Here is a 23603-nt window from a genome sequence, read left to right as displayed (position 1 = left end):
CACAGTCAAATGCCATTTTACGCCAACACAGTTAAAAAAATAATAAGGCAGCTAGAGCAAGCCAGTAAATTTGTATATTCGCCTCAAAGTTACAGTAGCAAGCGACATACGGCCCTGGTACTCCAAATAATGCAATTTAAATGCTAAAACAAAAGCTTTGCCTGTGCTTTTCGCTGACGTCCGCTTACAACGAGAGAACTTTGTTTTAAATCTGCAATTTGATTAGTACACTTGGTCCGCATGCTCATCGGTGTTATGTTCGCATGGAAAGTAAATAGAGTGATGCTGCTCAGGGGCCAGTCTCGAGCGAGGCCTCGGGCACGATGAAAGTGGCTGACAAGGGTCTGGGTTTGTTGCACGGACTCCGAGACGGTGATGTCAGGGTGGCGAATGATGCCAAGGAGGAAGCACAGACCATTTGTGGAGCCTGATACCTGCAACGGGCAAATAAAAAGATTTCATAAGGCACTCATTGGCTGCCACTCACAGCACTAGACGTCCAAATCCATTTTCATTGGGTCAGCCCACAATTAAAATGGATTTACGAGAATTCACAGCTCGCAGTTTAAACAAATTGGACGTCTAGCCTGGCAGTCCATGTGTTAAATACAATGGGGAAAAAGCAACTTTCGAGATTTATTTTAATTGTATCAGTTATCAGTTAAGAGGGATTAAAAAGTAATACGTATTCTCAACATAGAAATAGAATAATATGTTGGTCAGAATACTACATTTGTATTCCAAATATAATAAATAAATATGCCTGCCTTTTATAGTGACTATAAAATAGTCACTTGCTTTATAAAGGGTTAAATGGATTACATTGCAAATGCTTTTTGATGAATGGAAAAACAAACTGCCTATTTTATCAGAATTAAAAACATTTTCAAATGAATTCAATGAACCACATTTAAAAATAAGAAAATAGCAAGGAATACTTCCTGAAAAGACATTCCAAAACAGTGAGAATATTAAATACTCGTCTTTGCTATGTCAGTGATTTAAAAAATAATAATAATTATTAGTCTTATTATAGTCTTACCAGGATCTCGACTTCCTGACTCGTGCTAATGACCCGGTCCTCTCCCCTATGATGATTTCTGACTGGGGGTCCGGCATGAAAACAGGGGAGAAGGCCCTCTCCAGACGTGTCCCATCCAGGTTGAGGCTAAACATAGCAGGTGGAGAAACATCTAACTCCAAAAGCATGATGTTCTCTGCCTGGTAAAATCACAAATGAGAAACAGGATTTTGTAAAAAGGAAGATAAAAAAAAAAAAAAAGATTTGCCTTAGAAATGGGGAGTCATTGCCTTTAAAAACTGGAATATAAATATCATTGGATCTTGGACCATGTTTACATGCGGTTGTTGACCAAAATACAATAATAAAATGTTACTGGCTGCATGTAAAAATGGATAATGGCGGCCAAATGAGTTAATTTACCACTGTAGAATTCCATTTTTCATTTTATCTCAAGCTGTAAGCGCTGACCTGATATCTGGATGAGGTCCCGGTTGCCGTGGCGACAGCATCTTGGGCGTGCTGGCTGATTGGACGCTTATATCCCACGGACGAGAGAGGTCTCCTCTTGACATGAGTGGGCACGCTGAGAAATTCAAGACAAAGAAGTAAGAAGAATATCATGGAGGCCGGTTTTGCGAGGGGGTTACACGAGTGCTTGCTTACCTCTCTGATGGGATAACCGACCTCAGCTTCCATTGATCTTCATCACCGTCAAAGTCAAGTCGGTTCAAGATCTTCTTCTTTTCGGCAGGTGGGACAAAGTTTTCCATTAGGAGAGATCTGAAAATATGCGAGTCCATAATTACAAGGAACGGTCTATAAGGCACATGAGCATTTTAGTCATTTTAAAAAAAACATAAGTGGAAACCACATTTTGGGTCATATTAGGCGACAATATCAATATTTGCCACTCACTTAAATAACCCAAATGTGAAGTCCACATATGTGGAAACCAGATCTCAAATTTATATTAATAATTTTTATCAATATTTAATGTTTAAATGGGATTCATATTCATTTTTAATGACTTCTTTTAGATAAAATATTAATTAAAAAACCTGAATAAATAAATTAAATATTTGGTCTAATTATGGCCCTTATTAAATATTTTGTTACATGTATTTTTTTTAACTTATCATCGATCTTTGACAATAATACTCGTCAAATTCATATTAAATGGGAAGACTGGCTGTGAATGGTACAAAAAAAATGTTGTCCTCACTTGTACTTGAGCTCTCGGGTGAGCTCGTTTTGCGTCTCTTCAAGCTCCTGTCTGGTCGCAACGTGCTCATCCAAGGCATCTCGCATCTCGGCCCATACCAGCTGAAGTTTAGTGTATAACTGGAAATGCACACGTCACATGAAACCACAAAAAAATAAATGCATGGTGGTGAGCGACTCCTGGTCTCACCTTCCTTAGCTTCTTGGTTTTCATCTCCACTTCCTGCTGCATGGTGGAGAAGGTCTCCCTTATCTCCAGGGTTTCCTCATCCTGGAGCGCCATCTGCTGTTGAATCGCTCTCTCTCGGCGGATCTAGTGGATAAAAACGGCCAGAGTATCATCGATGGGTTGAGTCGGTCGGGCAGACTTCCATGTGAAGCATGTTTTCTCACCTGCTCGGCAATCTCCTGCCGCTTCTGTTCCAGTAACTTCTGCTGCTCGTTGGTGTGATCTATGATGGTCTTGCCTCCCTCTAGTAATTTGCTTTCCATGGCCTAGCCACAAAGACGAGTTACAGTTTAGGGTTGGGTTCATTTAACTCCCCCTGGCCTCATTGAGTCACACATTTGGAGGTAGATGTGAAATAGTTTAAAGGAAAGGGGGAAAATAATCACATTAGTTCTGAGATCGAGGGTTTGATCCCAGCTCCGGACCTTATGTGTGTCCGCATGCTGGTTGATCATTCTAAATTGCCCCTAAATAGGACAATTACATGTGACCCTGATTTAATCCCATAGAGTACATTTGGGGATGGATGGCAAGGGAAGTTGATGAAAATGGCCATCAATTCCAGACACTTGATGCTCTCTGCAAAAACATCACCACTTTCAATTTACATTTTGTCACGTTTTGCTTTTGTATAGCTCTGACTTAACATCTATTTAGATTCAAATGTGCAAGATGTAAATTCTCACTAATATTTATCTGGCCTTAAGATTTTGACCGAATCTGTATATAAAATGTCCTTAAGAAACTTTTCAAACATGTTTAGACAAAGGATCAGAAGGGTTCTGCCATTTCACGTGCCTTTACCTTGTACTTCTCAACGATCTTCTCCACGGCCTCCCGATCCCAGCCGGCGTCATCCAAATGTAGGTCAGAGCGGCGCCACTTGACCTCTCCATCGTGCTCCTCCTTGGGATGCTGTGTCAGGTCCCTACTGAGTCTCTTGCTGTCCCTACGCCTCTGGCGCCGCTCCCTGGCCACGGCGCCCCGCTCCTCCAGGAGGCCCTTCAGTCTGGCAATCTCCCTCTGAAAGTCCCTGAGTAGCGCCACCTCAGGGTCCTCATTGACGCGGGGCTTGTTCTTGATGTTCTTGGCGCGGCCGGCGTACCTCAGGGTGGCCAAGGACTCGTGGCGGTCCTGCTCCGAGGGCCCCACCGTGGCAATCATGAGCGTCTTGGCGTTGCCGCCCAGCGAATCTCGGAGGAGGCGGGTGAGCTTGGAGTCCCTATACGGCACGTGGCCGCCTTTGCCGTCGGCCAGCGCCGAGATGACGTTCCCCAAGGCGGAGAGCGACAGGTTGATCTTGGCCGACTCCCGCAAGCGGACGCCCTGGGCCCCGGTCCGACTCTGCCGCTCGCTGCCGGCCAGGTCCACCATGTTGAGGCGGCCCACCCGCACCGGCTCCTCTGACTCGGATCCGCATTCCACCGTCACGGCAAAGATGGCGTGCGAGCGCGAGCTGCGCCGGTTGGCGTCGGTGGAGGCCACGGAGCGGGAGCGGTCGCCTAGCGTCAACAGGTGGTGCATCTCGGCCGGGTCCTTGGTGACCACCCAAGACAGGTCTTTGACGTACACGCCTTCCTCGGGGCTCTCCTTCAGCTCCAGCTTTCGGCCATTTTGCACTGGAAAAAAGATACCACGGGTACATTTAGGGAACATGTATGATCTATTGGACTGCTCACTAAATATATTTTTTCCCTTCTATGTCGTGCGTCTTAAGTAGTACATGCATTTCGGAATTACTATATGATTCAGTCAACTGGAATACATACTAATTATCACACATTGCAAAGGATAAAGGGCATATTCCAGCAAATCTATTTTGTCGGTGTACATGTGTTGCTGCACTTTTTGTGTTAAAACCAGAACATCATTGGATATTGACAAATTTGTTTGGTTAAATATAGATATACTATTATTGAGCTATAAGACACTTGAGACAATAAAATCAGATTAGATTTTTTTTGTGGGAAAGTCTTGCAAGTTCTTTTTTTTCTTATAAAGTAGCAAATGTTAAAGAGATATAGTAGGTAAGACAATTTGATTAAAACTGTTTTAAAGACCGCAGTTGTTGGCCTGTTTTTCAGTGCATCCTTACTCAGCAAGTCCCGGATCTCCTCCTGATAGATTTCCAAATACGAGGATCGGACCAGGTACTTTTGTCCCCGGGTGCGGGAGATGTGCGCAAAGACGTGATGGAAGGCGTTGGGGATGACTCCCCGCTTCTCCAGGTCGGCCGGCAAGCCCCTCATGGTCCACGTCTTCCCGGTCCCGGTCTGCCCGTAGGCAAAGACCGTCCCGTTGAAGCCCAACAGAACCGAGTCCACCAGCGGCCTGACGGCATCGTCGTACACCTCGCACTGGGTGGAGTCCCAGCCGAAGACCGAATGGAAGGTGAATTCTTTAGCGGGCTCGCTGGAAGTCGCGCTCGGGTTACGCACGAAGATGCGGCCCAATTCGGTGTCCACTTCCAGGACGGAGCTCCCTTTCTCGGTCGACGCCTCCTTGTTGCTGGGGGGCCGGCAGCGGACCACCACCCGGACGGACTCGGACGTCTTCCCCTTGTTGGACATGCTGCGGGAGACGCTTCGCTAGACGCAGCGAGAACCGCGCCTTGCCTTATCTCTCTCCTTTTTTTTCTTCTTCCACGCTCGCACTCATCCGGCCACCGGCAAACGAAGGTTGCGCATCCCGGAAAGGAGGACCATAGGGCGGAAGCAACAGCAGTGCCTCCGGCACACGCCCTAATGAGGGTGACGACGGACAATGGCAAACGAGGCACCCAAATGTGAGCCACCCGTGACCAATCACGTCACAGTAACTTGGCCACTTCATTAGGTACACTTAACGACGACAAAAACGTGCTTTACGGTAGCCAATGTTTATCTTTTAGGATTTCTACTTTTATGCATGAAATCATATACCCAATTCCTCAAAATATATTTTAACTGTTACCATATCACACCCAAGTATTCTATATGCTCTGTCATCTAAACTGCATTAATATCAGCCCCATTCCAATTTCCTAAGCATTTGATTCCATAACAAAATTTTATTTAAGGCCCTACATTTACATAAAGCACGCATAAATTCTTTTAAGGTACAAAAAAACTGCCGCACTGGTACCTACCAGGATGAATTAGTACATTCTTACGACATCACTAAGGACCAAATGCGTGTGTTGATCTGGTAAAAATCAAAAGCATCTGATTCTTCTCGTGAGGCACCTCGTTGTGGATGTGGGGAGACTGCAGACGTGTTAAGTGGACCTAGCTGATCACTTGTGAAATTTCTTGGCGGGATCATGGGCGTGATCCAAGAGGAGTTGGCATGGCGTGAAGTGATTACCGTAGACTGCTTCGTAGCGCCGCATCTTCTCCACCAGTTTATCGGCGCCGAAAGTATCCACAAAACGGAACGGGCCTGTAAATTCAGATGGAAACATGGCGTCAAACATCTCGTTTACTGTCATACAGTGATAGACATCCAGCTCATTTGGACTGGACAGATCGCTGGCATCTGCCTAGTCAAAATTGGTCTGGATGTCTATCGCTGTCAATGGCACCGATGCACCGGACCTCCAAGGCAAGGGGGGAACCCCAGGCCGAAAACCGCTCCGATGTCTCCTTCTTGAGGATTGTTCAAAATACCCTCTTGTAAACACAGCACCGCCTCATTGACAAAGCGAGAAATCAGTCGGTATTGGATGTCGTTATCTGATGAACTGAAGAAACATTTTAAATTAATGGATGGGAGGAGTAAATTCACTCAGAATTGAATTACAGTTAAGCATGCAAACTTACACAGCAGGATTAGGAACTATTTTGTATTTCGCTAAGATTTCCTCAATATCTGGGTTGACGTCTCTGGATTTGAGGCCTGGCTGGTATACGTAGCAGCCTTTTCCTGATTTACGACCTAAAGAAAGACAACGCCAAAATCCATAGATGAGGTCTCATTAAAAAAAAAAAAACAGATCATTGAAATATAAGAATACGGTTGTATATTTTGGCAATGTTATGAGGAAAATAGAGAAAACCTGTAAACACTTGTTTAGATTTAGTTGAATTAAAACTTTTTTTTAAAGGGACAAGAGTTCAAATTGGATCCCATCAGTTGCATATCAATGAAAAACTAGATTTTTCAGAAAGGTAAAACAGGAGGACAAACTAAAAGGGCTAAACTTCTTGATAGCATATTAAGACTTAGTTGCCTCTTTTCATATGTTTTTTTTTTTTAAAGTTGCACATCATTACTTGATGAATTGACAAAAACCCAGGGAGAAGAAATTTAAGTATCATATCAACTGTGTCGCACCCTTGAATCCCAGGTCCACCATGGTCTTCAGGACTTCCACATTCCCGCCACCGAAGCGAGATCCAAAGGCCTTGCCGAGGTCCTCTGCCACGTGGGCCGCCACGTCGATACCCACCTCGTCGATGAGTGTGGCGGCGCCCACGGGGAAGCCGAAACCTGTGGTGAGAGCGTCCAGTTTCTTGGGATCTGCGCCTTCCTGGAATGAGTGAACATTGACAAATATAGTCCTGACTATCAAAACCTGTGCACCCTTGAGCAAGGTGTTTTACATTAATGCCACAAACCTGAAAGACTCTCACACATTCAGCCAACATGGGAGCCAAGCAGCGAGTGGTGTAGAACCCTGGTCCATCCTACGCACAAACAGTCACTTAGATATCATTTTAACAGTGGGTGATTATGCTTCTATGTTGTATGTTACATAATCCCTCCAAAAAAGGTGGTATGCAGCCTAACTATATTTTGGCAGAAAACTCCCTCACAATTATTTCACAATTTTTTTTAATGACTATATTTATAGACTACTATAAGGATCTCTTAATATCCTTTGAAAACCATCAATTGTTGACTAACAATTGATGGTTTTCAAAGGATATTAAGAGTTCCTTATAGTAGTCTATAAATATAGTCGTTAAAAAACAAATTGTGAAATAAATTCAAATTGGACGACATGGAAGGGGTAAGGTTGTGGTTATTTTAGTTGGGCCAGACTGCTTAGTCTTGTATCAGGAGTTGTATTCCGAATACATGTGTAAACATCTCACCCCGACTACGATTATGACTTTTCCTTGCTTCAGCCCCACGGCCACCGCCGACGCCGTGGTGTCCTTGGACGTCTGTTCGGTGGTGATGATCTCTAGGAGCTGCATCTTGTCCACCGGGGAGAAGTAGTGCATGCCGATGACCTGAGGGCAGAGGATGAGGAAGATGAGGCTTCCTTTGTTTTGGCAGGAATAAGCCTTTTTTTTTTACCTTGTCTGGCCGCTTGCTGACGGCGGCGATGTCCTTGATGGGCAGAGCTGACGTGTTGGTGGCGAAGATGCAGTGCGGTGGAGTCACCTGCGATGAGGTAACCAATTAATGGCCGCGAATGATCACGATTCAGCGTCACCGACCAAGATAGCGGTCCAATCTATTTGAAGGCGCCGACCCTTGTAGTCCAAATGGATTGGATGCCTCTCTCGGTAAATGCCAACGATAAAGCAGCTGCGAGTTGTACTCACGGCTTCCACTTCCTTGAGGACGGCGTGTTTGATTTTCAGATCTTCAAACACAGCCTCGATCACCATATCAGCCTTTTCGAAACCGCTGTAGCCCAGGGTTCCGGACAGATTGGACAAAATGGAGTCTCTCTCGAAGGACGTGATGCTCTTCTTTTTGGTCTTGTCGTTAAGACTGTCAATTAAAATGGATTAAGTGCTGACAAAATTCAAATCAGCTGACTTTCTTCCCACCATGCAACCTGTAAAAGAACGCACCCCTTGTACACTTGCTGCTCGCCACGGGCCAGTCCGCTCACAGCGGTGTCCTTCAGAATAGTGTGCACACCTTTGTCCAGAGTCACCTGGGCAATGCCCGCTCCCATCAATCCAGCGCCCAAAATTGCCAGAGTCCTGGTAGGGGAGATTTTTTTTAGTTTTCGTAAACGACTACAAATACGACAGCCCGGGGACATACTTGACTTCTTTCGCGGGTGTCCCAAAACGGTTCTTCTTGCATGCGACTTGACCGTGGTAGAGTCCAATGAGGGCCGCAGACTCGGTGGTTTTGGCCAAATGTCCAAAGTTCTGTGAACAGACAGGCGAGGATGAGCGGCAGGTGGGCAGACGGGGGATTGTGTTGACCTGAGACGCTCATATGGCCCCTATTTGAACCTTTCGACTTTTAGGACCAAGCTGCTTATTTGTGAATTTTTGGGGGGAGGAACGTTAATTTAATTGTACCTGGGCTTCTGCCAAGTATCCGGCGGTGGAACCTTGCTCCATCCCGGTCTTCACACACTAAAGAAACAAACAGTTGAATCAAAGTTCTTGCAAAATATAATGATAAGAACAAGGACTTACATCAATGATTTTGAGGGGTGCCGGATAAAGCCCCTTGCTCTGCTTCATGACTTTACTGTGGACTGTCTTATAAATCTGGTTGCGCACCAACTCGAAGCTCATCACGTAGTCTTGGATTTCTGTCAACGAGAAACACAAAACATTCAAGTAACACCGCGTAATATGCAAAAGGGTCTAACCTACTCTGCATGGTGCCCTTCTCCTTTCGGAGTGGAATCTTCTTGCTCACGATGCCTTTGGCACATTCCACGGCGACCTCCTCCAGGTAGTCGATAGTCCTCTCCTCGGGACTCTTCAGACCTGGCCCTATTCATGGGGAACGCTACTATCAGGCATGTTTATTAAATGGCCACATCTATCTTTCAATATGTATTTTTTTTACCTAGGGGGTCTACAAGTTGGTCAACCAAGCCCATCTTTTTGGCTTTATCAGCACGGATGTTTCGTCCTGTTAGCATCATGTCAAAGGCACTGGGTAGGCCCACCTGAAAGCGGTAAAAAGTCATTTGTTAACATTAGCCTTTTTTTTGTATTCATCCATAGAGTAAAAGGTTTATTTTCACAATAACTACAAATGGGATGCCCAAAAAGTCAGAGACAAATTGTGGATCAAAACTTCATGTAGAAGTACCATATTTAAATCTTAGATTCCAAAAATAGAACATATAGGACAACTAAAAAGTTTAAACTGAGTAAACCTATCATTTTAAGGGAAAAATGTCAATTTTAAGTTCTGTGGTGTTATCGAACCTAAAAAGTATCTTGACAGGGAACAATCGCACATAGAATGAATGGCTCAAAGACCCACCATTTTGGGCAGTCTCTGTGTTCCGCCGGCTCCTGGCAAAATACCCAGCATGACTTCTGGTGTACCCAGCACAGTTTTTTTGCTTTTGGTTGCGATCCTGTACTGGCACGCAATAGCGAACTGGATTTAGGAGAAGACAACATTGAGGGATAATCAGTCAAGTCATTAAAGAAACAAAACATTGTGATTATGTGACACTAAGTTGACCTCAAGGCCTCCTCCTAAGCACGGCCCGTTGATGGCAGCCACAATGGGCTTGGGGGACTTTTCGATCTTCTCGAACATTTGCTGGCCTGCCTGCGAGAGCCTCGTGACCTCCTCGGTGTTGCTGCATCCCTGGATCATACTGCAGCCAAGTTATTGACAAAGTTAGCAAAATGAGGACTTTTGTGGTTCTGCTTTAACCGAGTCTTACTTGATATCAGCTCCCGCGATGAAGCACCCCGGCTTGGAGGAGATAAGGACGGCACTGTGAACTGCGTTGTCTGCCCATACCTCATCCATAACCTCCGTCAGCTCTTTTTGCATTTGAACGGACAGTGTATTGACCTGAATGGGAGGAGGAGTAGGAAACATTCACTCTTTGATGAACAAAAGTCTGAATTATTGGGCTTTACCTTAGAACTGGGGTCATTGATTCGAACCACAGCGACGTCATCCTTGACTTCATAGTTCACATGGGTTCGAGCTGGGAAATAATGCATAAGGGAACAATTTTAAATAAAAGCTGTAAAGTGATAGATACTAAGGCTACCCTGAATAATCCACAATGATTTACATAGCTAATTAATCAATGATAAGTGAAAAACTGTAAACCTTGTTAATATCAATTATTCTTTTGTGCTTTCTCAAATAGATAAATTTAAAAAATACATTGTAAATTTGGAAAGTCTGCTTACATCCTTAGTTTTTTATTAAAAAATGAAAAAGCTCATATTGTTAGATTTCTGTCATCTGTTACAAAACAGAAGAACTGTGTTTGTAATTAATCAAGATTTCAGATCAGCGGATATCTTGATTTGATATACTTGATTGCTAAGTGGAATCTTTCGATTAAAAAAGTATTTCCAGTTAAAATTAAAATTAAAAGATGTGAATAAATGGTGATGAAGAGGCGATAGGTTGACATATTGCAAAAATAGCTGATAATAATAATTTGTGGCAAGTTTAAGGCATACCTTGCATTGTGGTGGCCACTGAGAATGTTCGAAAGGTGGTACCTGTGTGGGGAGAACATAAATTTTATCATTTAAACGCATGTATTAATGATGACAAGTCAGATAAATATAACCAAAAGCTTTTAAACTATATATTGCAGTCGGGAGGACTTGAGTGATTGACCTCAAGACGCCCCCACCTCAACCCAGTATATCAATGACCTTTCACCCACTTTCAAGAAACCAGACATCTTCTCAAAGCCGTCTGAATGGTGATGTAAGTAACACATTCATTACAAAAAAGACCGCAAATTGAAACTATAATACATTAAATAAAATTGGTAAATTTCCGAGCAATATATAATAATCGCAGAACAAGCTCAACCGGATACCATAGTTCAATATAGGGGAATCAGGTGTCGTTTTTCCAGAGTGTGAATATTAAACGGGACGTGAAGTGAATGTTAAACTGGGAAACGCTCGAAAAGTTGTGTCATTTCATACATTAGAACGCGTTACGTAGAAATGATTGACGCTTCGTCAAAAGGAGTCACACCATCGGCTTTGGGACAAAAACTCAATACATTGAATGAACATTTAGATTTTTTTCCCCATCGTGTTTTACCTGGAGCGGAACCGTATCTCCTTAATGTCAATTTGGAGAGAACACCGAGGGATCGGACACCGGCCATGTTTCGTGCGGGAGCTGCGGGCGGAGGTCAGTCGGCTGTGGCTAGCTAGTAGCTGGCTCGTAAATTGGCTCCGCCCTTATTTCTTCGTCGTCCCTTTTGTGTTGAATGGACGGACGGTAAGAAATCAGCGTTCACACGGTTTACTGCCATCTATCGGTCAATAAACAGGAACTAACTCAAATAAAATTGTGCGTGTATTTGTTTGTTTGAACAATGATACTGTGAATGAAATTTTCATGCGGGCGTAATATTCAAATCCTCTTCTTTTTCTTTGTCAAATCAAATACGTTTTTAATGATGTGACATGGCATGATTTTGGGACGTGGGAGGAACCCGGAGTACCCGGAGAAAACCAACGCAAGCCCGGGGAGAACATGCAAACTCACAGCTGCATACACTGTTCCAACTGGCCGTTTGTTATTCTAATAAGGTTTAATTATAATCCATCCATATATCAATCTACTATGTTGACTACTTATTTGTGCACTTCATGGTGAAGCTTTAAATCTCGTGTATAATGACAATAAAAGCATTCAATTCAATTCAACTCAATTCAATCTATCCATCCATGCATTAATCCATAAAAAAATGATTGTTCATGTTTTTTTCTTCAAAACAGACCCTTCTGCGTCAAATTATCCATAAGACCCCATATGATTAAATTCTATTTCATCATTATGATTAGATTTGAAGCAACATAACATACGCACGCACACTGGCTTGTAAAGACAGCGGAATGGGGCATGAAGGAGGCGGGACTCGTAGGTCGTCACCGCCGCCAACAACCAAGCAAAGACCGGGATCTCACGGAGCCATGTCCAATGAGCGACCAGGGCGTCTGGGTTGCGAAGGTAGACCCGAGTAGTGTTTCCACACCGACTGACTGCACTGGGCTCGGGCTGCCAGCATCAAGGCAGCCCGAGTTGGCAGCAAATTTGCCCACATATCTGCCAACTCAGGTGCCAGCCCAAAATATCTGCCCCTCGCCTTATCAAATCTTCAAGTTAGCTTCACGGATTTTTGGGAAAATACTAGTTTTGCTTCTCCGCCAAATCGAGCTCCGGAGCCTCGCCGACGCCGATGGAGGGAGCGCCCGGAGAGGGAGACCTCTTTACGGTCAAACACGAGCTGAAGAACGGTGAGCGATCTGCGTCCTTTCGCTCACATGTCACCCCTTGGGTTGGTTAGTGTACATGTCCTGTTCGTTGGAGCTACTTAAACGAGCAAAAAAAAAGGAGGCGGGGGTTATCTGAGTGACTGCCTCCCTAGTAGCAACTGCACTGCCTCTCGGTGACTAACGTTACCTAATCGCTTAACTCACTCCTGACTGAGTCACGGCTACTAAACAAGGCTAACTTGGTTGACCATCCCTGGCAACAACTGGAGAGCACACAAGCAAGCTACGTGTCGTGGCAATGGGATGAAACGTAAAGTCTTGTTCATGTGTTATTAATGAGCTTCCCCACCCCAAAATTAAGAAAATGACGAAATTAAATGACATCCATTTGCCCCTGCAGCCTAAAACTGCGCCACCAGAGAGTAATTGGCCTCTGGAATAATTCACCTCATGTATCAATATTTAAATAATTTCATGATGATACAATTTCGATATTTGGACAGTAATAAGCTCCTACTAACGATATTATAAAGTCAGCCAAAATACGATTTCTAAGGGTTGGCAGTCATCAATCAGGTAACTTTCACCTAAAAAATACATGGCAATTCTGATGGTTTTGACATTTTAGTTGCTAAAACATTGCAGAAATTTGAAAAATAACCATCCTTTTTTAATTTATCTTTTTATCAAGACTGCCTTTTTAAGAGCTGATTAAGTTAGTTAATATTTAGCGTTGCTATTGTTTTTCATTTTGGTGTTGATTAACCCATCAACATATCGGTGTAATATATTAACCCCATCGAAGGTCCTGGAATCGAATAAAATCAATATATCGATCTGTATCAATATATTGTCGTACCCCTTGTGTACATAATTTATTAAATGACTGGAATGAAATTGTGAAAGTAATACAGTAAAATATTGTATTACATTCTAAAAAAAGCAATATTGTGTTGTCATTAAATGAGTTACTTTTTGCCACAGTATGTACAAGTGATCTTTTTTTAATGGCTACGGTGTAGGTGAAAAATTGAAGTTTTGATCTTGACTTTGAGGAACAGTTCAGAAAGTGGCATCTGTCTGTGCACCTCCCCCATGAGTCTAATAATATACAAAGCGGGGCAAGTACAACAATGTCGTTATGCAACACACACTCGTGACCTGGCAGTCGGGGGGACGCCGTTTGGCGCTGAAGGGCCTTCAAGCCTTGTCATGTCTAGTCAGACATGCCCGAGTTGCTCTTTAGGGGGAGGCGTTCACTACGCCGTACGCTCATGCGTGCGTACATATTGCGATTTGCACTCGAGACCTTAAAGATGGCCGTAATTTTTAATGTGGTGTCGTCTTCTTCTCGTGTTGATTTCCAGTAGGTGTCAAGAACAAGCATGCTATTTATGTAACATGTTCTAGCTTTGTTTTTAAGGTTGCTCACATTTTTTGCAAGTCAACAAACTCGGAAGGCGCCCAAGGGGAGTGCTGTCAGAGTGGATGCTGCTTTTTTTTTTTTGCCACTCATTCATTCCGTCAGTCCAAGCACTCCAAATTTCCCAGCAGGCTCGTTGCTTTATACTACATAACCTTCGTCATTCACTATAGTATTCTGTTGTTAGCCTAATAACATACTCTGACAGCCAATTCTTTTGGATTGGCAGCGTTCATTCATCCTCTGGGAGTAGGAATTATGCAATATCTTTGACGAGTGGTTTTCATTGTGAAATGAAGTATGTGCCTTGGCTCAACAAAGTTGGGGAAACAATTGTTCAGCTGACAGTGTGTAGTTTATTTATTTATTTTAAAGGATTTGAAACTGATTGTGAAATATATTTTTATAATGATAAACTTTAAGTTTCGTTTTCTTTTCCGATTCAATGCTATTTCAGCATATTCATATTTTTCCGTTGATATTGTGACAGCAAGTAACACTTTTGGCTCAGTCACTAAATAGATTCTTTATCCTAAAAATAGTTGCTCTTTACAAGATCTACTACATAGTAGTATCATTTAGTATCATAATGGTTTCTGGTGGGTTTTTTTGCCCTGCAGCTAACCTGACAGGCCACGTGGAGAGGGTGGGAATAGAAAACTTTGAGCTTTTGAAGGTGCTCGGTACAGGAGGTAAGTCCAAGTTATTGACATAGATTTTTTTGTGTGTGCGTATGTGCCGAATTGTCTATTTTGTTCATTTCAGCGTACGGCAAGGTGTTCCTGGTAAGGAAAGTGATTGGCCACGATGCCGGCAAACTGTACGCCATGAAGGTTTTGAAAAAGGCCACCATCGTGCAGAAGGCCAAAACGGCCGAACACACGAGAAGCGAGCGGCAGGTGCTGGAGCACATTCGGCAGTCGCCTTACCTCGTTACGCTCCACTACGCCTTCCAGACTGACACCAGGCTGCACCTCATTCTCGGTGAGCGGACCGGGGCGGAGTTGAATATATAGCCCCGAAAAGCAGAACTCTGGCATAGGTCAACCCCTTCGGAACCTGTAAAAACACTCGTTCTATGACTACGACTGTTTTTAACGCAGACTATGTCAACGGCGGTGAGCTTTTCACGCACCTGGTGCAGCGGGTTCGCTTCAAGGAACAGGAGGTGGCGCTGTACAGCGGCGAAATCGTGCTGGCGTTGGAGCATCTCAACAAGGTGTTGGCGGCGGTCGCCGCACAATTGCTCAAGTTTGTCGTCATGGCTTAACAGCTTTTTCCTGTTGCAGCTCGGGATTGTGTACCGTGACTTGAAGCTGGAAAACATTTTGTTGGATTCAAACGGTCATATCGTCCTCACAGACTTTGGACTCAGTAAAGAATTTGACCAGGTTTGTGTATGGTTCGCCTAGTCGTATGAACTAGTGGTGGGTTAGTAACTAACAACTAGTGGTTATATCGTCAAATAACTAGTATGAACCAGCGTCAACTTTATTTTTTCTTCATAAAAATGATTTATATCTAATTTATTCATGAAAAAAAATATTTCAACCTCCTTATTTTTTTATCAATACCCTACCCATTGTGATGTTGGTGGTCCCACTCAACAGGGTTATATATATTTAACTAATTTTCTCACAGTTCTTAGATTGAGGGTTCAATCCCCTTGTGTGGATAAGCGGTGCAGAAAATAAATGAATGATGAATCATTTTGAAAATGAAAGAACATTAACAATATTACAAATTGCTGTTGCATAAACATAATTTTTTGTAGTATTGATTTTTGATTTACTATTTGTGTTTACTGCAACAGGCGGATCGAGCCTTTTCTGTATGTGGAACAATGGAGTACATGGCTCCCGAGATTGTGGAAGGAGGGGAGTCCGGACACGACAAGGTGACTTTGCTTTCTCGACTTTTGGCTTCTGCATACTAACGCCCCCACACGGTAAAAACGATCGCTTTAACATTTGTGTGTGATTGTGTTCTCTTGCAGGCAGTGGACTGGTGGAGTCTGGGCGTTTTGATGTACGAACTTTTGACCGGCGGCTCGCCTTTTACCATCGACGGCGATGAGAACTCGCACACTGATATCGCCAGGTGCGAATCCGTATTGTTAGGGCAGAGTTTTATCTCAGACACGAGCATCATACTCTGAAACATCTGTCTCGCTCTGTCTGCCCCAGGAGGATTCTAAAAAAAGATCCTCCTTTTCCCAAAGAAATGAAACCACAAGCCAAAGACATCATCAAGAGATTGCTCACTAAAGACCCCAAGAAGAGGCTGGGCTCAGGTCCAAACGGCGTGGACGATGTCAAGAAGCATCCATTTTACCAGGTCCGCTTGATTCATTCATTTTCCACACCCCTGGTCCTTGACAGGGTCGTGGGGTGCTGGAGCCTATAGCATACAACATACCATGTCCTGATAGTCACTATCCACTACAGATATTTTTGGAGTATCAGACAGCATCGAATGTTGTCCAAGATCATATTTGATCTAGTGGGCATCTATGTTCTCTCTAAGCTGCGTGCGTGTGCAATTGCGCACTACTCTCGTCTTCTCTGCGCACAGCAAATCATATGGAGCGCACAAAATAAAATCCCTTTTTTAAATTTTTTTTTTAAGCTGTGAGCACAACACGGGAACCACTCATCCGCCGGGTCGCCCATTCATAGATATTAATCATTACATTTTATTATTACTGAATCATTTATGTGTAGAAGACATGGACCTGTTTATGGCAGGTGTGGCCCAGACAAACAAAAAATTAGAGGGAACATTGGTGGGCATGTGTTTTCAGTACCATGGTGCTTTTAGACTGCTGTCAATCAAACCATGAGGCAAATATGTTGGCCGAGTGGGACTACTTCTCTTTAGAAACTAATCATAGTAACAGAGTGTAATATTTGACTAGCAAGGCTCACTATAATAAACAAAATAGATTTATTATTAACTAGTTACATGATTTATTATTTTGATTGCATTTGGAAATGTTCAGAGCTAGAATGTGCATAATATCCAGATATACAACGACTTATTTTTCCCCCTGCAGAAGATCAACTGGGAGGACCTGGCAGCGAAAAAAGTGCCCGCCCCGTTCAAACCGGTCATCCGGGACGAGTTGGACGTCAGCAACTTTGCGGCAGTGTTCACAGACATGGACCCTACCTACTCGCCTGCCGCTCTGCCGCAGAACTGTGATCGTATATTCCAGGTGGGACATCACTAACATCTTTTGAATTAGGATATTCATTCATATCCTCTCAAGGGTCGCGGTTCTGCTGGAGCCTATCCCAGCCAACTATATATTGTCCCTTTATTAAATAATAGTCGGTCACCACGCACATCTCTGAACATTTGTTCGTCAGCCGTGGAATGTTGATTCCCGTTGTACAACGCTGCCGACTATATTTAACGCACGTTGCCACAATCCGAGGCATCAAGTGAAGTTGCAAATGTTCTCAAAAGGTTGCTGTAAGTCAACACACGTCTGTTCGCAACCCTTGGCCATTCACTCTGCTCAATGGGCCTTTCATGGCTGTAATTGCAGCCACACGCCATCTACCCCATTGAAGTCCCAGATGCGAATGACTATTTTTGATAGTTTGGCTTCGAACCACAATGCGGGCTGTAACTAACCACCACCGGCTGATGCATGGGCGTCGGAATTTCGACTCTCGATTGCCTTCTGGGTGCTCGAGTCGGGCCGCCATCAATAGACGTATTAGCTCAGCTTCTCTGGCGGAATGAGAGACGACGCTCGTGGAGCGTCGCCGTGTCTGCGCCGGTTACGCCTCCTCTCTTTGATTGCCTGCGTTTTGCTCTCGGCTGCCTGGGGCTGGTTCTTACCATGTCCCTCCACCAGCGGTGCCTAACAAAACAGAATTTAAATTACATTAAGAGCGCCAGGCTGTAATTTCGACAGCAATCCCATTTTCAAGCCCGGCAATTTGGGGCATCTCATTCATTCACTCAGCCACGCTTCCGTCCATCCGCGCCCGTCACGCGTACGTGCCGCAGCTGTGGGTCTGTCTGGCGCACATGGATAAGATTAATTCCAATGCTTGGCCCTCCGGAATCCCGTGGCTAAAATTAAGCGGCCGCCTTTTCACAATGAGCGATGGTACAACGACAAGAAAAAAGGAACAGCTGGACAATTTCCGTGCAGAATTGGGTTTTTTTTTTCAGACTGGTGATTATATTTCTATGCTTGGTGAAACACTGTAGGAGAAACTACAGAAAAATGAACATGTATCAAAAAGCTGTACAATTTGGTCAATGTCGTGAAATGCATGTATCTAATTTTTTTAGGCTTGAACTTGGTGAGAACCAAAAGTGGTTGTTTTTTGTCCACCGCTCCCATAACGTCTTGAATTGACTAATCACTTAAAAACTTAAAAAAAATGCATGGAATTTCCTTTGGTCGGTCTTGATTTCCTTAAATTTGAAATCGATCTGCATTGTATGAAATTGTGCCCAAATTTTTTTAGTTTCGGTTTAGGCTAGTGTTTTGTGTTACTTCAATTCAACCATGTAAATGACAGTAATCTTAATCAATATAAAAACAAAACTTTTGGAATCTTTATTCCTTTTATCTATAAGTCAGAAAAAAATCTTCTTTTGCGATTTTGATGTCATGTTATTATATCTTATTATTACTAGGGCTACTCTTTCATGGCTCCCTCCATCCTCTTCAAGAGGAACGCGGTGATGGACGACCCTGCCCAACTTTGCGGCGCCTCCGAGCGGCCCGGCTCGGTTGCGGTAGCTCGCAGCGCTATGATGAAGGTACGTATGGAGGCTAGGTATGCGCATTGATCCGTGCGCACCATTACAGCGAGTTGACCCCCTTCTAAGTTGCTTCATAATTATGTGCTCATTTCACTAATATAGTTCTGTTTGGAGCAGGGGTGTCAAATGTACTGGTCCGGCCCACATGAGATCTTGTTGGCTTTAACTTTGGCCTGAGTTTGACACCCCTGGTTTAGAGCATTACAGAATTAAAGCTCTTTTGTCAAAACAAGTGTTTGCGTACCGGCAGGACTCACCTTTCTACATAAGCTATGAAATGGATCTTAAGGACAGCGCGCTGGGTGAGGGGAGCTTCTCCATCTGCAGGCCCTGCACACACAAGAAAACCGGGCAGAAATTTGCTGTTAAAATAGTCAGCAAACGGTAATTTAAAAAGACAATTCAGTCTTCCCGACAATGTGTTAGTGACTGCATCCTGTTCATCTATTGCTTTCAGAATGGACGCACAGACTCAGCGGGAAATAGCTGCTCTGAAGCTCTGTGACAGCCACCCAAACATCGTCAAGTTGCATGAAATTTACCATGACCAGGTGCCCTGTCTCACTTACCTCGACTGTTGCTCTTGTATATTGCTCTTTTGTTACTCCTGGCCTTGTTAACATGTGTAAAAGGCCTGATTAAAGAGGAGGCTGAAAGCCCGAGAGATGCTTTTACGGTCTCACTTCATGCGCTGCCCCATAAAGCAGGCCTAGATACACTCACTAATTGTGTTTCAATGAGTGGGCCGGCAGTCCGCGCAAACAAACCTCTGCCGTGGTCTGACATTTTACATAAATCCAATGAAGCCCTGTAGTCTGCTAGACGTAGACACCAGACAATGAGCTCAAATCATTCTATCACTTTAAACTCCATTTATAACATTAGCTTGAAAAATGATTTGACAAAAGTGCTCGGATTCTGGCATTTATATCCTATCTTTGCAAGCTGTACAATTACCGATTTTGCAAGTAGCTGAAATTTCAAATGTTGAATGGAGAATTGGAGAGATTAATAATATTGTTTTTTGGGGGGGTAGCTCCACACGTATCTCGTCCTGGAACTACTCGGCGGAGGCGAGTTGCTGGAGCGCATTCGCCGAAAGCGGCACTTTAGCGAGACGGAAGCTAGTCGCATCATGCGCAAGTTGGTGTCAGCTGTCAGCCACATGCACGACGTGGGCGTGGTGCACCGGGATCTGAAACCAGAGGTAGTCGCCGCCCACACTTATCCTTTCTAACCTATTGGAAAGCCCAAAAATAATAACTGGGTACGTGTGTGGAATGGCTCCGCAGAACCTGATCTTCACCGACGAGAGCGAAAGCTCCGAGATCAAAATCATCGACTTCGGCTTTGCACGCCTCAAGCCGCCAGACAATCAGCTGTTAAAGACGCCATGCTTCACTTTGCAGTACGCCGCGCCTGAGATCCTTAAGTATGATGGCTACGACGAATCGTGTGATCTGTGGAGTCTGGGCGTCATTTTGGTGGGTGGAATCAAGCAAAAGACCCCATATCACCCCATGTTATCATTCTATTTCATCTTTATCAGTAAACGGGAAGGCTGTAACAATACGGCAATCTGGATTGATACATCACTAGTATATTTTCTAATAAAATAACAACAATAGCTAAAATAACAGCTTTATCGTGTGCATGTAAACGGAAAGATTGTTGTTTTTGTCTGTGCAGGGAAGTGTAACAAACGAAAAAGGATGAGGGAATGAATAGTAGCCTTGAATGCAAAGTCGTAGGTCGTTATTGATATTGATCTATTCATTTTCCATACCGCTTATTCTGACAAGGGTCGCAGGGGTGCTGGAGCCAATCCCAGGTCACTTTGCATGTATTTTGATAATTATGTGAATAAGATCACACAGAAATGGATCACTAATGATCAGCGTCTGATGGATCGGAGCATCTCATTTCTCATTTGATCCCATTGAGTCCATTAAGATTATCTGCAGAATTGTATAGCATACCTGTCAACCTCTGCCGATAACTGCCCTTATAAATGATTATGATTCCCCTTACAAACCCCCCAAAAACCTTACAAACACCGTACGAGTCGTACGGTGTTTGTAAGGTTTTTTTGGGGGGTTGTAAGGGGAATCATAATCATTTATAAGGGCAGTTATCGGCAGAGGTTGACAGGTATGGTATAGGTCTGGTGTGGCAGACAAGACTGTTTGTTGCCGTTGTCTTGATGGGTTGCAATTTGTGATGCTTTTTGCAGTACACCATGCTGTCCGGCCAGGTGCCTTTTCAGTGCCGGACCCACACCAGCGCCGAGGAGATCATGACGAAAATCAAACAGGGGGACTTCAGCTTTGAAGGGGAGGCCTGGAGAAATGTCTCACAGCAGGCTAAAGATCTCATCCGAGGTAGGATGATTCCCAACTGTGATACCGGCGGGTCCCCCTCGTCTCGACTCTGGCTGGTGTCCTCAAAGAATTGTTGATCGTGCAGCGCTGCTGACCGTAGACCCGAGCAAGCGGATCAAGATGTGCGGCCTCCGCGACAACGCTTGGCTTCAGGATGAGAGCCAGCTTTCTTCCAACCCTCTCATGACTCCAGACATCTTGGGCTCCTCCACCGCATCGGTCCACACTTACGTCAAAGCTACCTTTAACGTAAGCTTGCTTGACAGCTTTGCTCTATTTGTTACAACTTCCTCCTGAACCAGTGCCCTATCTTGTACACTACAATAAATGGTGGTCGTTTTTAGCCCTCCAAAGGAAAGATGAAAGATCTGTTTGAGAGTCACTTGCTGTATCTCATATCACCTTTAACCTTCTTCTCATCTGGCAGGCTTTCAACAAATGCAAGCGAGAAGGTTTTCGCCTTCAGAGGGTAGACAAGGCGCCACTGGCCAAGCGGCGGAAGATGAAGAAGACCAGCACCGGCACAGAGATGCGCAGCAGCTCCGGTGAGAGCACCCATTCCTCGTCCTCTTCCTCCCAGGAGAAGAACTTTGCCGAGGGCTCCGACGGCAGCTGCCAGCCCGCCGATGACACCCCCACGGAAATAGACTCAAAACGACGGTGTCCGGCGCCTTCTGCATTTGACTTCTCCGACGGGAAGTGAGCGATCTCTCCTCCTTTAGTTTTCTTGCATGGCAAGCATGTGGCGAGGAGCGGCAACCTCAATATCAAGCAAGCAAACCTCCAATAGCATTAGCTCGTTGCTGACCCCACAGTATAAATACGAAGAAAAACCAGAGGATAAATCCACACACACTGTGTCAATCAGGGACTGTACTAGGAAGGATCTGCCGTGGGGGGGATGAAAAACAAACAAACAAAAAACCATAAGGGCTGCCCTCCTGTCCCAGCTCCCGACGTGCCCTCGTTTCCAGGTCCAAAAAGAAAAGTTCAAGTGTTAGCCGTAAAAGGAGAAAATATGGTCGACAGCGTCGTGGGTCCACTTGGGAATGAGGTATTTATACGCCATTTTTACGCTAGAGAATTTACGATGAGACGTGTTCAAGGAGAGAACGGGGTGCGTCTTTAAAATAAAGCAATTTTGTGTACGTGTTTTAGCTTGAAAAGACTGTTTTACAAGATGTTTGATGATGGATCTCATTTGATAGTATGGCTAGGGACGGTGCTAGACGTCCAATTCATTTGGACGTGCAGGACTGACAATGATAATTCGTCAATGGCAGCCAGTGAGTTAATGAGAGCGTCAAAACAGTGCGGCTAGTCCAAAAGCTGTACTTAAAATCACTTGACATATTTTTGAAATTGTGGCCACAAGAATTCATGCTCACGAGTTAATTGTTATGCACGTATAAAATGTTAATTTGAGGCTAATAAGTATATTGTGTGTGTGGAATAGTGCTGTCCCGTATTGGCAATTGATGCAGCTATTTTTGGAGTATTGGGCATTGGTCGCGAGCGAGATAAGATCTGATCCAGTATTTAAGTTTTTTTGTTTTTGTTTTAGCTGAGTCTCGGTTTTTGGCTGCTTTAAATCAAACCGCTAGGCAAAGTTTTGCGTGGCTTGGGACTGCTTCTCTTTGGGAAACAAAGCACTGTGTGATATTGTAAGCAGTACATTTCTTGAGAAAGTACCAACATTATTTTTAATTGTCTAAATATCTAGGTATCGGCTCTATCAGCAAAACATGATGGAAAAATCCGATTGGAAAAAAAAAATCAGCAAAAGTCTAAAGATGTCCAAGTTGTTCATATTATAACAACAACAAAAAAGCCAAATTTTCCATATCCGATCCCAATTATTATCACTTTTTTTGCGAGACTTTTATATTGTGTTTAAACAGATAGTGTTAAAGAATCTGGACTGAAAAAGCACATTCTGCCATGTTTGATTGAGGAAATAGCCCCAACCAAAATCTATCTAAAATTTTCCACAATAATGTTCATAGTGAGTATTTTGCGTGCTAAAATGTGGCCGCAAAGACATTTTTCACATCTTAACTTGTTGTAAAAGTACTAATGCAGTCACGTGCTCAAAGTACGCAAAGGGTCAATGATCCATATGTACAGATTTTTACCATAAGCGTGCCAAAAAAAAGCCAAGTAACAGATTTAAAAACAAACTGCTTCGTCATATGTTCATATTCCATAGCAGTAGGTTGCAGTGTTATTTAAAAAAAGTTTTTTTTAAATGTAGCATGAGCAAGGTGCCTTTACAAGGCAGCATTCATCAACTGAAAACTAGCATTTGAAATGTAAATTTGAATCTCTAGCGTTTTGATGGAAGCCGAACGAGAATTCTCGCACGTTCTCGGTTGTCATT

General features: G+C 43.8%; 4 protein-coding genes across 5 annotated transcripts in view; 1 reads left to right on the top strand and 3 right to left on the bottom strand.

Annotated features, from left to right (window-relative positions):
- Window positions 1-56: 56 nt before the first annotated feature.
- On the bottom strand, window positions 57-5360 carry LOC144090325 (kinesin-like protein KIF3B). The gene is made up of 9 exons (XM_077621741.1): window positions 4570-5360; window positions 3279-4093; window positions 2639-2740; window positions 2436-2558; window positions 2247-2365; window positions 1688-1804; window positions 1493-1607; window positions 1043-1221; window positions 57-434 (listed from the first exon to the last, which is right to left on the bottom strand). Exons 1-9 carry the CDS (start codon window positions 5042-5044, stop codon window positions 290-292), a joined length of 2190 nt encoding a protein of 729 aa, XP_077477867.1. The 5' UTR covers window positions 5045-5360; the 3' UTR covers window positions 57-289.
- A 143-nt stretch (window positions 5361-5503) lies between these two features.
- Window positions 5504-11601, bottom strand: hadhab (hydroxyacyl-CoA dehydrogenase trifunctional multienzyme complex subunit alpha b). Its single transcript, XM_077621739.1, has 20 exons — window positions 11442-11601; window positions 10838-10879; window positions 10277-10347; window positions 10075-10208; window positions 9867-10005; window positions 9660-9779; window positions 9234-9336; window positions 9035-9157; window positions 8852-8970; window positions 8732-8788; window positions 8466-8575; window positions 8267-8401; window positions 8012-8183; window positions 7761-7847; window positions 7553-7693; window positions 7073-7141; window positions 6789-6984; window positions 6275-6389; window positions 6050-6195; window positions 5504-5894 (listed from the first exon to the last, which is right to left on the bottom strand). Exons 1-20 carry the CDS (start codon window positions 11506-11508, stop codon window positions 5749-5751), a joined length of 2292 nt encoding a protein of 763 aa, XP_077477865.1. The 5' UTR covers window positions 11509-11601; the 3' UTR covers window positions 5504-5748.
- A 744-nt stretch (window positions 11602-12345) lies between these two features.
- On the top strand, window positions 12346-22970 carry rps6ka5 (ribosomal protein S6 kinase, polypeptide 5). Of its 2 annotated transcripts, XM_077621737.1 has the most exons (17): window positions 12346-12646; window positions 14669-14740; window positions 14814-15032; window positions 15152-15267; window positions 15338-15439; window positions 15862-15945; window positions 16045-16148; window positions 16235-16385; window positions 17104-17265; window positions 18714-18839; window positions 19093-19226; window positions 19300-19393; window positions 19879-20049; window positions 20135-20326; window positions 21076-21223; window positions 21309-21472; window positions 21651-22970. In XM_077621737.1, exons 1-17 carry the CDS (start codon window positions 12589-12591, stop codon window positions 21924-21926), a joined length of 2373 nt encoding a protein of 790 aa, XP_077477863.1. In that variant the 5' UTR covers window positions 12346-12588; the 3' UTR covers window positions 21927-22970. The 2 variants fall into 2 exon arrangements, with proteins under 2 accessions (XP_077477863.1, XP_077477864.1); XM_077621738.1 differs by lacking the exons at window positions 12346-12646; window positions 14669-14740; window positions 14814-15032; window positions 15152-15267; window positions 15338-15439 and having other exon boundaries at window positions 16270-16385.
- mbip (MAP3K12 binding inhibitory protein 1) overlaps window positions 14549-23603 on the bottom strand; it is a 39466-nt gene continuing 30411 nt past the window's right edge. The window contains exons 12-15 of the transcript XR_013305341.1: window positions 19100-19172; window positions 17691-17922; window positions 15184-15364; window positions 14549-15107 (exon numbers count right to left, since the gene is read on the bottom strand). The gene's annotated coding sequence lies outside the window, so the exon portion shown is untranslated. The remainder of the gene's footprint in view (window positions 15108-15183; window positions 15365-17690; window positions 17923-19099; window positions 19173-23603) is intronic.

Source organism: Stigmatopora argus, chromosome 15 (genome assembly GCF_051989625.1).
Source record: "Stigmatopora argus isolate UIUO_Sarg chromosome 15, RoL_Sarg_1.0, whole genome shotgun sequence".
Classification (NCBI taxonomy): domain Eukaryota; kingdom Metazoa; phylum Chordata; class Actinopteri; order Syngnathiformes; family Syngnathidae; genus Stigmatopora; species Stigmatopora argus.
This window is presented reverse-complemented; position numbering and strand designations above follow the sequence as displayed.

What these genes read in the sequence shown, in the direction of transcription:
- hadhab (XM_077621739.1), bottom strand. Translation starts at nt 11,508, where the DNA reads ATGGCCGGTGTCCGATCCCTCGGTGTTCTCTCCAAATTGACATTAAGG. An exon ending in AATGTGTGAGAGTCTTTCAG is followed by an intron (nt 6,985 to 7,072) that starts GTTTGTGGCATT and finishes CACTCATTCCAG; the next exon opens with GAAGGCGCAGATCCCAAGAA. An exon ending in GGTGGACCTGGGATTCAAGG is followed by an intron (nt 6,390 to 6,788) that starts GTGCGACACAGT and finishes GTCTTTCTTTAG; the next exon opens with GTCGTAAATCAGGAAAAGGC.
- rps6ka5 (XM_077621737.1), top strand. Translation starts at nt 12,589, where the DNA reads ATGGAGGGAGCGCCCGGAGAGGGAGACCTCTTTACGGTCAAACACGAG. An exon ending in TCGCACACTGATATCGCCAG is followed by an intron (nt 16,149 to 16,234) that starts GTGCGAATCCGT and finishes TGTCTGCCCCAG; the next exon opens with GAGGATTCTAAAAAAAGATC. An exon ending in GGCTAAAGATCTCATCCGAG is followed by an intron (nt 21,224 to 21,308) that starts GTAGGATGATTC and finishes TTGATCGTGCAG; the next exon opens with CGCTGCTGACCGTAGACCCG.
- LOC144090325 (XM_077621741.1), bottom strand. Translation starts at nt 5,044, where the DNA reads ATGTCCAACAAGGGGAAGACGTCCGAGTCCGTCCGGGTGGTGGTCCGC. An exon ending in GGAGATCCGGGACTTGCTGA is followed by an intron (nt 4,094 to 4,569) that starts GTAAGGATGCAC and finishes TCTTTTTTCCAG; the next exon opens with TGCAAAATGGCCGAAAGCTG. An exon ending in GGCAGGAGATTGCCGAGCAG is followed by an intron (nt 2,559 to 2,638) that starts GTGAGAAAACAT and finishes TTTATCCACTAG; the next exon opens with ATCCGCCGAGAGAGAGCGAT.